Below are 13999 nucleotides of genomic sequence, written 5' to 3' on the forward strand. Positions count from 1 at the left end.
GAACAAAAACAAATGTTTTTTGAAGGTAACGATAATGAGGTTTTGTCCATACAATGCGAGTCAATGGGGTCCAAATCTTTCAAGCTCCAAAAAGAACATAATCGCAGCATATAAATAATCCATACGACTCGAGTGGTTTAATCCATCGATACGATACTTTTGGATGAGAAACAGACAAAAATGTAAAACAAAATTCACTATAAATCCTCACATCAGCAGTCTCATTAGCACTTTCACGAGAGAAGCTCAATTACACTTCTTCGCACTTCAGGCATGCACAGAGTGCGCTACACCTATCGATAAGCTTCAGACGACATGGATTAAACCAGTCCAGTTGCATGGATTACCGTTATGCTGCCTTTGTCCTTTTTTGAGCTTGAAAGACTTGGACCCCATTGACTTGCATTGTATGACCAAAACCACATCATATAGCCTTACAAAAATATATTAATTTGTGTTGCACAGAAAAAAAAAAAAGAAAGTCATATGAATTTGAGATGACATAAGGGTGATTAAATGATGAGAGAATTAGCATTTTTGGGTGAAACATTCCTCTAATTTCCTCTTTTTGTTTTTTTTTGTTTTTGACAGTTACTATGGTGTAATAACTTGACCCCTTGTATAAGTTTAGTACATTTCAATACCAAAGACCATGAGTGAAGGTAAATGACCTGTTCTTTTGTACATAATGTGATATAAAATCTGTACCTTCCTGAGCTGAATTCTTGCTGGTCTTTGAAGGACTGTTGGGTCCCTCTTTTTCTGAGGGCACCTTCCTCAGTGGTGGTAGTCCCGGGCCCTTGGGGCCTCCAGTAGGAGAATCAGTGCTCTCATCTGAAGGCCAGACAAAAAAAGAGAACAATATACAGCAATCTACATCTTGTGTTCAAGAGTGTTTCTCATTTTCAGACATATTTTTAAATTCAATGTGACTTAGCATAATTAAAGCATCAATGAAAGCATTATAAAGCCAGAGTGGCAAACTTGCTCAGGTCCTTCGGTTTCCCACCTATGCTTCTCACACTGCCAGTTCGTGGTTTCTGGGGGATGGCAGGTCGAGCTGCCAGGGCTGGTTTGGTGCCAGTGAATGTCCTGGGTCTCGGGGCCATCTCGGGCTTGCCCTCCACTGCAGCACGAGAGACTTTCTCTAGAGAGCTAACATTCCCCTCGGTCTTGCTTAACCCTGGAGAATGACCCTTTCCTAGTACAGCCATGGAGTGTGGGATTACAGAGAGGGAGAGAGAAAGTGCATGTTTTAGCATGTAAGAGAAAATGTAAAGGGGCGTACATAACCTCAGAGCAAAGCAGTCTACAACAGTTTTCAGAGAATGAACTTCACTTTTCACAGCAAGTCTGATGCTACTATACAACAAACAATTATAAAATTGCAAACTATTTTTTGAAAAAATAAAAAAATTACAGACCACCACAGAATGATATTTCAGAAAACACAGAATGGCATTTTTTTTGTTTTAAAATGTTGTTCATGTTTTTTTGCAGAAAATTTGGAATTGGTGTGAATAAGACTTTGTACAATGCAAAATTCAGAAAAAAGATACACAAAGAAGAATATGGGTCTATAATGTGACAATATATAATAATATATATATATTATTATTATTTTTTAAATGCTTTAAATGTATGAAACCAATTTGGAGAAAGTCTACATTTCTAAAACTTGAGACTTCAATAGGGATTTTTATACGTTTCAAAGCAGCCTCACAGAAAATGATGCTGTAATGTCTTAAAGTCCTCATTGTGTGGTTTAAATGAATAATGTGTAGATTATGCCTTAAACATTATATTTGAGGCCATAGTGAGTATGCCAAAAACGACTGTGGCCATGAACACAAAACTCCATAAACTTGGGGAAACCAGACTCACTGTGGGAGCCAATTCCCCTCTGGCTAAACAACATGAATGTAATACCAATATTAATTAAACTAAAGGACTGTGTATGAACTGTAAGATTTATGATTAAGTGTCTTTGTATTCATCCCCATTGACTGTTGAAGTGCACGCAGATGAATTGTCCTTTTTATTTTACTTAAAAAAGGCTTTAGTTGGCATAAATGTGTTTATGCCAACTAAACTATTTAAGAGAGTGTAGTCCATCCTATGATCAGGATGATGCAGGCAGTAAGATCAGTAGGATTAGTAAGATGTGCCTCACAGTCAGGCTGGAAGCCTTTTTTAAACAAAAGTTTTCTAATTTTTACTACCTCGGACAACCTCATTTGGCAATGACCCATAGAGTATGATTGCAAATGTGTAATGTAGTGCACTTAAGATATATACACTGATATAAGCATACAAGTATGCCTGGCTCTTAGAACTTCTCATCCAAGACATGAGTGTAGAAAATTAAACTGAAAACATTTACCCATCTAAATTTTATGTAGTTTAATTACCAAATAACACTGTACTTAAATATGAATTTATATTTTATAACAAATCATTTGATTTTGGGGGAACTGCATACTGTGTTCATTTACCTAATGGTGGTCCATCTGGTTTGTCCGAATTAGAGGAAGACTCTGATACCTGGGGGAAAAAACATAAATAACACCAAAACTTGAAAGCTATGTAATCATGTGAGCATTGTAAATTGCAGGCTGGTTTGATTGAACAGGACGCCTCAACTGTTTTCCATATTCAGGGCCCGGAAATCCAGCCATAGAGTTTAGAAATATGATTAAAAGGAATTAGTTCACACAAAAATGAAAATTCTTTACTCACCCTGATATCCCGGGTGTGTATGGCTTTCTTTCTTCACCAGAACACATTTGAAGAAAAATATCTAACCTCAGTAGGTCCTTAATATGCAAGTTGATGGTGATCAGACTTTTGAAGCTCCAATAATCACAGACAGTCAGCAAAAAATGTCACCATTCAACTCCAGCGGTGAAATTAATGTATTCTAATGTGAAACGATAATGTTTGGTGTGAAAAAGATCAATATGTAAGCACTTATTAAACTATGAATCACCGCTCAGCAGTGGTATGCGCATGTGACGTAATAGCAATGGCATGTTCACACGAGAACTGACGCACGTGCGACACATCGGGAAGAGCAGCGCTGTTTACAAGTTAGTAGGAGGAATGATGACAGTACATTGTTTGGTTTTGGTTTAGATCTGTATTTTTTTTTTTCTCATAATGGTGCGTTTATGTGCTAGTTCTGGATGTCTCAACCGTGCGATTAAGTCCGTAACATGCCAACAGGAATTCATCACCCGAGAGACTCTCATGAACACACATATTGCTGCTGACTGGGCGCGATGATTAATAGTTAAAAATGTATTTAAATTTAGATCTTTTTGCACCAAAATGTATCGTATCTCTTTAGAATACATTAATTTCACCGCTGGAGTAGTATGGACGATTTTTGGAGCTTCAAAAGTCGGATCACCATCCACTTGCATTTTACGGACCTACCAAGCAATTGTTTTTTTAAAATGTGTTCTTCTGATTAAAGAAAGACATACACATCTGAGATATCATGAGGGTGAGTAAATAATGAGAGAATTTTCATTTTTGGGTGAACTATCCCTTTAGTGATTTTATGTGCAGACAAGAAAAATGGGAACAGATTACCAGTAGATATAGAACAGATTAACTGTCTGGATCCTTGATTTAATTTGTGAACAATCCGAATACAGCACCATTATTCAAAATCACATGTATATAGAAGTTATATATAGTTCAAATGATGTCATATAGATGTAATTCAGAGTGATCCATTGCATATTAAGTAATAATGACTTGATTCCCTTGATAAAGATACTGCATTTTTTAAACTTTTAATATCAATTTTAAGCTTTTTTTTAAATTACACATTTTGTTAGAATTGTCTTTCTACAACTACTTGCATCACACAGTTATTACGCTGTTTAGCTGTTGTTTAAGCTGTTTAGCATGCTTGTTAATAAAGGTTACAGATGGACACTCATTTGATCTATTATGAAGGTGAGATATCCACTGTAGTAGTTATGAGAATGAATTCACAATTGATACATATTAGAGTACTTTAAAAGCACTCTCATATTTACATACCAACTTACTCCGTCTCTAACTCTGTCACACACAGCTAAAATCCATTAACAGATAAGTGTTTGGTTTTAAGTACAGTGTGCAGTTAAACTTTTCTGTCTCATATACTTGCTCCTGGCATGCAACCTCGAAGATAATATCTGAGTATTGATTTTCTAGCAAATGGTTTTTGTAATCATAATGAATGGGCTTAGTGCTAAGGCTTTTATGAGTGACTGCGTTGTCCATCTTGCTTATACAGTGTTTCTGTTAAAAATGTTTTGGCAGGCATAGTGAAGCATAAAATATGCTGGGTATTTAATTTCAATTCAAGTGTAATGTAATTGGATTCAAGAATGCCAGATGTCGAAAAGACTGTGTGCAAATAATAGCCACTTTGTGGTGCTACTTTAACACCTCATGGATGAATATCCACATTGCAATCCATTTAAATTTGTTAATGTGTTATATTTTACAGGTAACGTTATTATAATGTAGAACAGGACCAGATTGTATCCATCTGGATTTGATTGGTTTGTGAAAAATGGTCTCTATATTACATTTGGTTGGAGGGGTTGAAAAATAAAAGGGCTTGAAGGCATCAGCGGAAAAGGAATGCATTTTAGAATCATTCAACAATAAGACAGAGAATGCATAAATGCAAATATACAATGCAAATGCTAAGTTGTCATTATAAATGAGGCAACCGCTTAAAGGCCTTGTGCAGCATGTGCATATTTCCACATGGCAATGTAATGCGCACACTTCAACAACCTTTATAAGGGCGTAATCTACACAAGTAGTACACAGACCTTTTGAGAGCTAAAGGGGCCCCTCTTCTCCTGTTTGGCCTTCATTTCGGCCAGCAGTCCACTGCCAATCACATGCACGTATCTGCGGTTGCCCTGAGGACTGCCCTCTGACAGCTCAGAGTCCACCGAGTCTGGAGTCTTTGGCTCCTCCGAGCGCTCTGAGCTGCTGCTGTGGTTTGCAGGCGGGGTCTGGGATTTGGCTTTAGCATCGATTGGTGGGCTCCGGACAGGACCCTTAGGGGAGGAGGGCTCCTCTAGAGCTAGAGGAGCTGTCTGGCTCAGGGCAGGGGATGGAGTCGGAGCTGGGGAAGGAGCAGAGGCCTGATTTTTCTCCTTGTCCTTGTCTTTATCATATTTGTTGGACCGGGACTTGATAAGGTTGAGGAAACCACCCTTGCGTGATTCTCGTTTCTTATCGCTGTCTTGAGACTCAGAACTCTTTAGAGTTGACCGTCTAAAAGTGATCAAAAGGCACATGTCAGCTATGTTTGAGAATTTAAATAAATACATTGAAATGAACTATATACATAAGTAATTCCAAATTTTTTTTTTATTAAGTTGCAAGATAATTTGTTTTAAAAATATGTTTTTCTATAGTTTTATCTTGTCAGGGGTACCAAGTGAGGCAGTATTGGCACTGGTGCCCCCTCAAAATAAATAAATAAAACAGACGTATGACTCCCCTGCTAATACTCACTTATCATATATTTTTGTGACTCTTTTAGAGAAAAACTCATCGACTCCTTCATCCACCCTTCCCATGAGCCCATTGTGTTCTCCTTCCTGAGATGGAGTGCTGCTGATCTGCTGTGAGAGACAATTACAGGAAATCATAATATTAGAAACATTTGAATTTGTATCTGAATGTACAGATCAGCACCCAGAGATCCTTAATATATGTGCTTTTTCTCAATGACCCAGTCACTTGAGCTGCATATCCACAATAACACTATTAATGTTACATAACATCCTTTAAAAAGTGAATTTATCAAGCTGAAATACATTTCGTATGATGGGCCGACTGAATTTAGGTTATGACTGTTAAGATAATTCCACTAAATGTCAAGACTGGAGGAGCAACCATTGACAAGAGCTAGAGACACTACTGCAGTTTGTAATTATAACACTTCTATTTGAATGAGGCAAGAATTACCTAAAACAAATAGAGAAAAAGAAATGTGAATTAAAAAGGAAATAAAAACTTTTGTCTTGATTTCCCAATAAAAATATTTCTTTGCTTCATAATCAAATGAGATTGTAAAGACTTGTTTTCAGAGAATATCTTAAATTCAGTTTATTTTTCTTACCCTACTTGCAAATTGTTTTCTTCACTAGATTTTGTTAGGTTGCTATTTAACTTTGTGCGACCCTGCATCGGACATGCATGGACGTTGTACTGTATTTTGCCTTTGCAATACACAACGCATCATTTAAATGAGTTTAAACCACTGAATACGGTTCACAACACTCTAGACTGTCATATAAGGGTGAAACGTCTGGCGCACCGAGTCATGTGACACAACAATATGATGCTGATTTCTGTGAAGCGCTTCTACAGGCGAAGAGCCATCAAAAGTGCCTCTTTTCCCAATGCGCACTAGGTCCTCGTGGTGGCGTAGTGACTCGCCTCAATCCGGGTGGCAGAGGATGAACATCTGTTGCCTTCGCGTCTGAGACCGTCAATCCACGCATCTTATCACGTGGCTTGTTGAGCGCGTTACCGCGGAGACCTAGTGCATGTGGAGGCTTCACGCTATTCTCCGTGGAATCCACGCAAACTCACCACACGCCCACAGAGAGCGAGAACCACATTATAGCGACCACGAGGAGGTTAACCCAAAGTGAATCTACCCACCCTAGCAACCAGGCCAACTGGTTTGAAGGCCAACTGGTTGCTTAGGAAGCCTGACTGGAGTCACTCAGCACGCCTTGGATTCGAACTCATCTTTACTGAGCTACCCATGTCCGGTAAGAAACCTCTATAAGCTTTTTAATTGAAACCTGTTTGGGTATAAAGAGTAGCGTCTCTAGTTTCATTTGATATGGCACTTTCAAAATGTATTCATTTTTCATGCATGATGTCCACATATGTGGATTTTGGAACATTATTTCCTGAAAAGTTGGAAAAACCTGATTTTGAATGACTTTCAACATTAACGCATCTGTGGGTCATTTCACTTCATTTTAATATCAATTTTGTTATCACTGTACAATGCGATTCTATTCATTAACAAAAGTAAATGCATTCCTATATTTACTGAGCATTTTCATGTTGACTTCATCCAAAAGCTGAAAAATGTTTGCTTTCAGAGGTTTTAGATTGGGTTAGGATGCATTCACTCCTAAAATCCCACCAAAAGTGGAAAAAATCTGACTTTCTCTAGCTCTGTATAATTTTTAATTTAAAACTTAGTCCTGCTGTCCACAAACGTGAACATCAATTTTTAGGAAAACTATTTGCTCTAGAATAATTTTTTGCTAAGTGCTACTAGTCAAAAAGGGCAATGAAAAATTTCAGGAGATTAAAATAATAATAAAAATAAAAAAAATAATAATTTGCTAATTGTTTTACATTCCTGTAGATATTTTAATTAAAATACTGATGAAGAAGATGATTTATTGCAGTGATTTAAGTGTGTGGTTAGAGCCTCACTGGAATCTTGCTGGAATTGGTATTTTTATTCCTCTTGGGCCTCAGTTTGGTATAGTGTTGTAGTTTCTTGCATTCCTCTGAGGGAAGTTCTCCCATGGTTGTAGATGGCTTTTTTTCCAGTTTAGGAGGTGGGGAGGGGTCTTCTATGTGAATGGGCACATCCTCAAGAGCTTTATCCAAGTCAAACTCCATCTCTGACGGACAGAAGTGAGAGCCAAAGAGGAATGTAAACATGACAGCACATTCAGTGTCATTTCACGTCATATTTTTAATGAAAATGTGAGACAGTGAGGACCACTGATGAGAAGATATACAATAATTAAAACCATTATAATGTAGAGCTGAAGACTGCAATTTCTTTGCAACTAGCACCACCAAGGGAATTGCAAAAAACAACGGACAGTCCCGCCCCAAACTTACATCATTCTATGAGCCAATGTTACTCTGTCGGGCTAGATGCTCAAAAAAACAGAGCAATGTTTTGAGAAATCATACTACAAATAGCTTATTTACAGTTGTCTCTGCATATTACGCTGGGAAAGGAGAAAGTATTTTAACATCAAATAAATTACACACTTTAGCTTTAAATTCTAAATGCTCATCCAAGCACTGTAAACTCACCAAACGCTCTGGAGACTGGCCTCAGCATTCGACTGTGAATGCTCTTTCTCTTAGACTTGGGCGTCATCTGTAACACAGAGATAAAACACTGAAATGCAGCACATGCAGTGCTATATTGAGCAGCTCCAACAGTTCTAAGAGGCCACACAACAGGAAACAACCAAAAAAGTCTTATAATACCAGTAAGAACCTTGCAACTCTTTAAACTATCCCAGGAAAGGATGGTGCGATCAGCATTTTCAGGAACTGAACACAAACCTCAGGTATTTAACACAGTGTGGCTTTGGAGTGCTGTGTTTCATTCTGCATAGAAAAATGCTCAAATGATTCCAACAGTTTCAAACTGAAATAAAAAAAGAACTACTCCCACTTTTTTGTGTGCAATATTTATCCCCCAATAGGGCAGTGTAGAGAGACAGGAAAGCAAGGGATAGAGATGGGGGAAGGAGATCGGGAAATTACCCAAACCGGAATCGAACCCCGGTCCACTTGAGCCAACAGTTCACATATGTGTCCTGGACGAGTACGCTACCATCTGCGCCACTCGAACCAGAACTACTCCCACTTTAATCTCAACTGTTGTTCTGTTCTTACTCTTAGAGGAACATATGTGATAGCAGTGCAGTGAATAAAATAACGCATATACGGGTCAGGAGCTTCAGTTAATATTTCACAACAACCATCAGAATGGGGAAAATATTTGATATCAGTGATTTAGACCAGATTGACAATACGAACACTAAAAAAAATATTTTTTCCATACCCCCCGCCATAGTTTAGTACACATTTTAAATGTCTTGTATTTGTTAACAATGACCTTGCTCTAACTTTATAAAACCACTGTTAAAATGCGATTATGTGATTAAATGCTTGTAGGTGCTCCACTTAAGTGTTATTTGCCAACATGAAAAGATCATATTGACAAAAACAGGATATACTGTACTTGAAATGTTTACAATGGTCTACTGCAATGATGTGTATCCTTCCTGTTGAATGAAAGTCTGTTTTCACTTCAGCCATGAACAAACACACCTGTCTACAGTAAAGCAGGCTTTGTGCAGTGAGCCATTTGGCAGACACACTACATAAGGCCTGAAACATATACCTGTGGGATGACAGATTTCTGGAAGAATGGTTAGTTCTGCCTATTCCTAGATTGATGGAACATACATACACTAAATCACCATTGACAGTTTTACTGAATCCTCCCTTGTTCATATTAATAATATGTTAAATAATGTAACCAAGTGAACTTAAATGAACTGAGAGGAGTTGTTTAATTGCTTTCAAGCTTTACTTAATCTATTAGTGTTGGGACAACACATGGATTTAACATGCCAGCATTCACAGTACAACTAGTGAGATTCATTTGAGCTACTTTAACATACTTAATTTACTTCAATGATGTTCTCTCTACATGTAGCATTTAAGTTGAGACTACGCTGTTGTTTTTATTTAGAAAACTCATTTTAAATATGTGGAATGACATCCTTGAATGAAAAAAAGTTTAGCCAAAGCGTTATTTCTTTGAGAGTACAGTCATAGCATAAGTTAGGTCTATCATGAATTAGATTTGTTTGGAGAGAGGTTTTAGCTGCTATCCAAACTGAGCTCAATAATCACCTAAAAGAGAGGGAAAGAAAAAAGAGAGGCAGAAGAATACTGTTTCTCTGCTAACACAATAAGCTAGGGGTGAAAACAGGTGCTCTTGTGTGCTGTGTGTGTTTAAAGGCCAGTGCAGCAAGCAAACACAGACACAGAGAGGAGATATGAGAGGAAGATAGGAGAGGAAGAGAGCAAAGCAGAGAGACAGACATACTTACACTCGTGCAGCACAGAGTCTCCACGGAGCAAAGAAGGAAAAGAAAGAGGGGCAGGAGAAAGAAAGGGCAGAAAGAAGAGAAGAGTAATAAGACAGAGGTAAAGCATTTCTGCTTTCCTTCCAAGCAGTCTATTTCAACTACCATTCCGAAAAGATTGGATAAAAAACAAGACTTATGGGCCGTTCACACCAAATGCATTTTTGCACCCGTCCACACTGTTTTTCTATGTAAACGTGCTATATGGACATATTTGGCATTGTATTTGGCCTGAACAGCCCCTTAAAGAGAAAATAAAACTAAACTTAAAAAAAAAAAAAAAACACTAAATGTATTTTATGTTCCTTGACAGATTCGTGGAATCATACATTTTTTCCCACATTCAGATTCACTCCTGTTGTTTGCCTTAAGTTGGCCCAAACGGTGTCAAATTGGTAAAGATGCTCAAATAAAGCAATGGTTTGATAGTGACACAAAGTTACTATTTTTCAGGGCAATCAACCTTAACTCATGTGTGACCTTTGGGACATTTTTTTTGCCTTTTTAATTTTTGTTTTTCGATCATTTTGGCTGTATTAATGCCAACGACAAAATTTTTGCCAAAGGTGTGTATTTTTTGGGGGAATTTTGATACTTCAACCTCAGTTCCAAAAAAACATCTATAATACATTGTGTATACAAAATAGTTACACTCGGGACCAACAGGACAAAACATTTCCCCATTGAAACCCATTAAAATGGCAATATTTGATCCCAGTGCCATTAAAGCATAAAATCATGAATTCTATGATAATATGCTTTTATTCTGGAGACCCTGGCTTCAAAAAATTTTTTTGGGGGCCTGGGTAGCTCAGTGGTAAAGACGCTGACTACCACACCTGTAGTTTGCGAGTTTGAATTCAGGGCGTGCTGAGTGACTCCAGCCAGGTCTCCTAAGCAACCAAATTGGCCTTGTTGCTAGGGAGGGTAGAGTCACATGGGGTAACCTCCTCGTGGTCTCAATAATGTGGTTCGTTCTCGGTGGGGCGCGTGGTGAGTTGGGAGTGGATGCCGCGGAGAATAGGCGTGAAGCCTCCACAAGCGCTATGTCTCCGTGGCAACTCACTCAACAATCCACGTGATAAGATGTGTGGGTTGACGTCTCAGACGTGGAGGTAACTGAGATTAGTCCTCAGCCACCCGGATTGAGGCGAGTCACTACGCGACCATGAGGTCTTAGGTGCCCCCAAAAAATAAATAAATACAAATTTTTTTTTTTATATGTTCCACCAGATGGCACAATTTTTTTCATGTTTAGCCTATGGAGCAAATACATGCTTTTTCCCTATTTCCTGTATTATAAAGCACTGCAGGCTAATTGAATAATTAATGCAGCAAAAGTTGTGTGGGTGTGTTGGTATGGATGTCAAGAGTGTGTTTTGTATGTGTGTATTGAGAAGTGTGTGTGTGTGTAAATAACAACAGTGACATTATGTAAACAAACTAGCATTTAAAGGGTTAAAATCCTGAAAATGAATGAATATTTGCTAGTTATGATTAGGACTGATGTTGGTTAAAAAACTAACTGTAAGTGGAAAATAATATTAATATATAATATTATTATGGCAGTTTTTTGACATGGATATTTTTGTCCTCGAAGGACCTCTGAGTAACTTTTTTTATTTTATTGATGCACAAGGGTTAAAATGGCTCACTTGTAGTTGACTCTACATATAGTATTAAGCTTGAATGGGAGAAAACATTTTAACATCATAAAAAAGTTTCATCACCGTTAACTTTAGAAATTGGAACAAAGTAAGAGTTATGATAATTGTGATGCTTGCCTTATCAAGCACCCCTACTCATTATGCATTCATGTCACCGTCGTACATTCCAAAAAAAAGTCTTATGCTGTGACTCTTCACCAATGATAATGAAGAGCCCATCCACTGAAACAGAACAAGAGTAGCTTTGTATATCGCCACCTAGAGGCTGCTGACATACAGCACTGGCTAAATTGCCACGGACATTAGGGGCAGAGAATGCTAATCAGGTAGGCTGAGTTATTACAAACTTGGATAGCAAGACAGCATAAACTACTAGAGTCTGCGAAAAGGGAAGTATCATTTCCATACAATGTAAGTGAATGGTGAAAAAGATAAATAAGGAAAGAAAGTCATATGTCTACCACTGTCTACCGCGTTTGAACTGAATAATTACATGAGCAGCATGCACGGCTCCCCAAGTATCCCTACGTGTGAAAATTCACAGAATAATTAGATATATTTATTCAAATAAGTCATTTCGATTTTTAAATGAGTTGTGAGTTATAAGTAAGTAGCAGCTCATTGTTTAATATATCATATGCCTAGTTGAATTGTTTTCTCTGTTGTCACTATCGTTTATAAGCATGGCTTGTGTATTTAAAGTATTTGAGGGAGAACCGCTTGTCATGGGCACAATGTAATAAACAGACAAAGCTATTTCTTTACATATTATCCATGAAATAACTTTACAATATCTTGTTAGTGAGCTAACATTTTGTGTTGGTAAAATACCGGCAAAATTATGTGCATATTAACTGCGTGCATTATAATTAACTTCTAGCGACAGTTTTGTTAGTTTTGAGATAAAAGATGATTTAATGTTAGTAATTTAGAAGTTCCAAAAATGATAAATCAAAGAAGAATTATATCTTACTATTATTATATCTTACCATATTGCCAGTGTCACTTAGCTACTGTCTGTAATTTCCTTCAGAAAACAGTACGCTGTGCACATGTCATGTTTTGAATGTCCCGGTTTAAAATATATATATTTTTGGATTATTTATAAACACTGGGAGAGATAAATGACAATGTCACATTGTAACATTTAGAGAAAAAAAAAAAATCTAGTTTTATGGTTCTAGTATTTTAGTTTTGATGAAACACCAGGGGACCTCCCAGGTTACATTATTTTGGCCTCATGGTGGGTCTGGGACCCCCAAACCCCCACTTAATTGAAACAGAGGAACTAACTATTTTAAGTGGATTATGAGCAGACCTAACTGGAACCCTAGAATTGAAGTGTCTGGCATTTATCCAGTTCGGTAACACTTTTTAAATAAGTATATGTTAATGTATATGTGTATATATATATATAAACTCAGCAAAAATAGAAACAAACATTTTTCAGGACATTGTATTTTAAAGATAATTTTATCAAAATCCAAATAACTTTACAGATCTTTATTGTAAAGGGTTTAAACAACATTTTCCATGCTTGTTCAATGAACCATAAACAATTATTGAACATGCACTTGTGGAACGGTCGGTAAGACACTAACAGCTTACAGACGGTAGACAATTAAGGTCACAGTTATAAAAACTTAGGACACCAAAGAGAAATTTCTTCTGACTCTGAAAAACACACAAAAAATCCCTGCTCATCTGCATGAAAGTGCCTAAGGCATGCTGCATGGAGGCATGAGGACTGCAGATGTTACCAGGGCAATAAATTGCAATGTCCATACTGTGAGACGCCTATGACAGCACTATAGGGAGACAGGAGGGACAGCTGATCGTCCTCGCAGTGGCAGACAACGTGTAAAAAACCTGCACAGGATCGGTACATTCGAATATCACACCTGCAGGACAGGTACAGGATGGCAACAACAATTTGGCAACAACAACTGCCCAAGTTACATCAGGAATGCACAATCCCTCCATCAGTGCTCAGACGGTCCACAACAGCCTAAGAGAGGCTGGACTGAGAGCTTGTAGGCCTGGTGTAAGGCAGATCCTTACCAGACATCACCGGCAACGTCGTCGCCGGACAAACCCACCTTCACTGGACCAGACAGTACTGGCCAAAAGTGCTCTTCACTGATGAGTCATGGTTTTGTCTCAACATGGATGATGGTCGGACTCGTGTTTATCATTGAAGGAATGAGCGTTACATCGATGCCTGTACTCTGGAGCGGGATCGATTTGGAGGTGGAGGGTCCATCCTGGTCTGGGGCGATGTGTTACAGCATCATCGGACTGAGCCTGAAACTGATCCTGAGCCCCTGTGTTACAGGGAAGACATCCTCCTCCCTC

The 13999-nt window shown here is 38.0% G+C and overlaps 1 protein-coding gene across 4 annotated transcripts in view; it reads right to left on the minus strand.

Annotated features, from left to right (window-relative positions):
* LOC127657903 (F-actin-uncapping protein LRRC16A-like) overlaps positions 1 to 13999 on the minus strand; it is a 150917-nt gene that overhangs the window by 19997 nt on the left and 116921 nt on the right. For 3 of the 4 annotated variants that reach the window (XM_052146879.1, XM_052146878.1, XM_052146876.1), the window contains exons 30-36: positions 8119 to 8185; positions 7498 to 7691; positions 5542 to 5651; positions 4845 to 5298; positions 2496 to 2544; positions 1010 to 1201; positions 709 to 834 (exon numbers count right to left, since the gene is read on the minus strand). In XM_052146879.1, the coding sequence (XP_052002839.1) occupies positions 709 to 834; positions 1010 to 1201; positions 2496 to 2544; positions 4845 to 5298; positions 5542 to 5651; positions 7498 to 7691; positions 8119 to 8185 (1192 nt within the window). The remainder of the gene's footprint in view (positions 1 to 708; positions 835 to 1009; positions 1202 to 2495; positions 2545 to 4844; positions 5299 to 5541; positions 5652 to 7497; positions 7692 to 8118; positions 8186 to 13999) is intronic. The other variant, XM_052146877.1, reaches the window with a different exon arrangement.

The sequence above is a fragment of the Xyrauchen texanus genome, chromosome 17 (assembly GCF_025860055.1).
Source record: "Xyrauchen texanus isolate HMW12.3.18 chromosome 17, RBS_HiC_50CHRs, whole genome shotgun sequence".
In the NCBI taxonomy this organism is placed as follows: Eukaryota; Metazoa; Chordata; class Actinopteri; order Cypriniformes; family Catostomidae; genus Xyrauchen; species Xyrauchen texanus.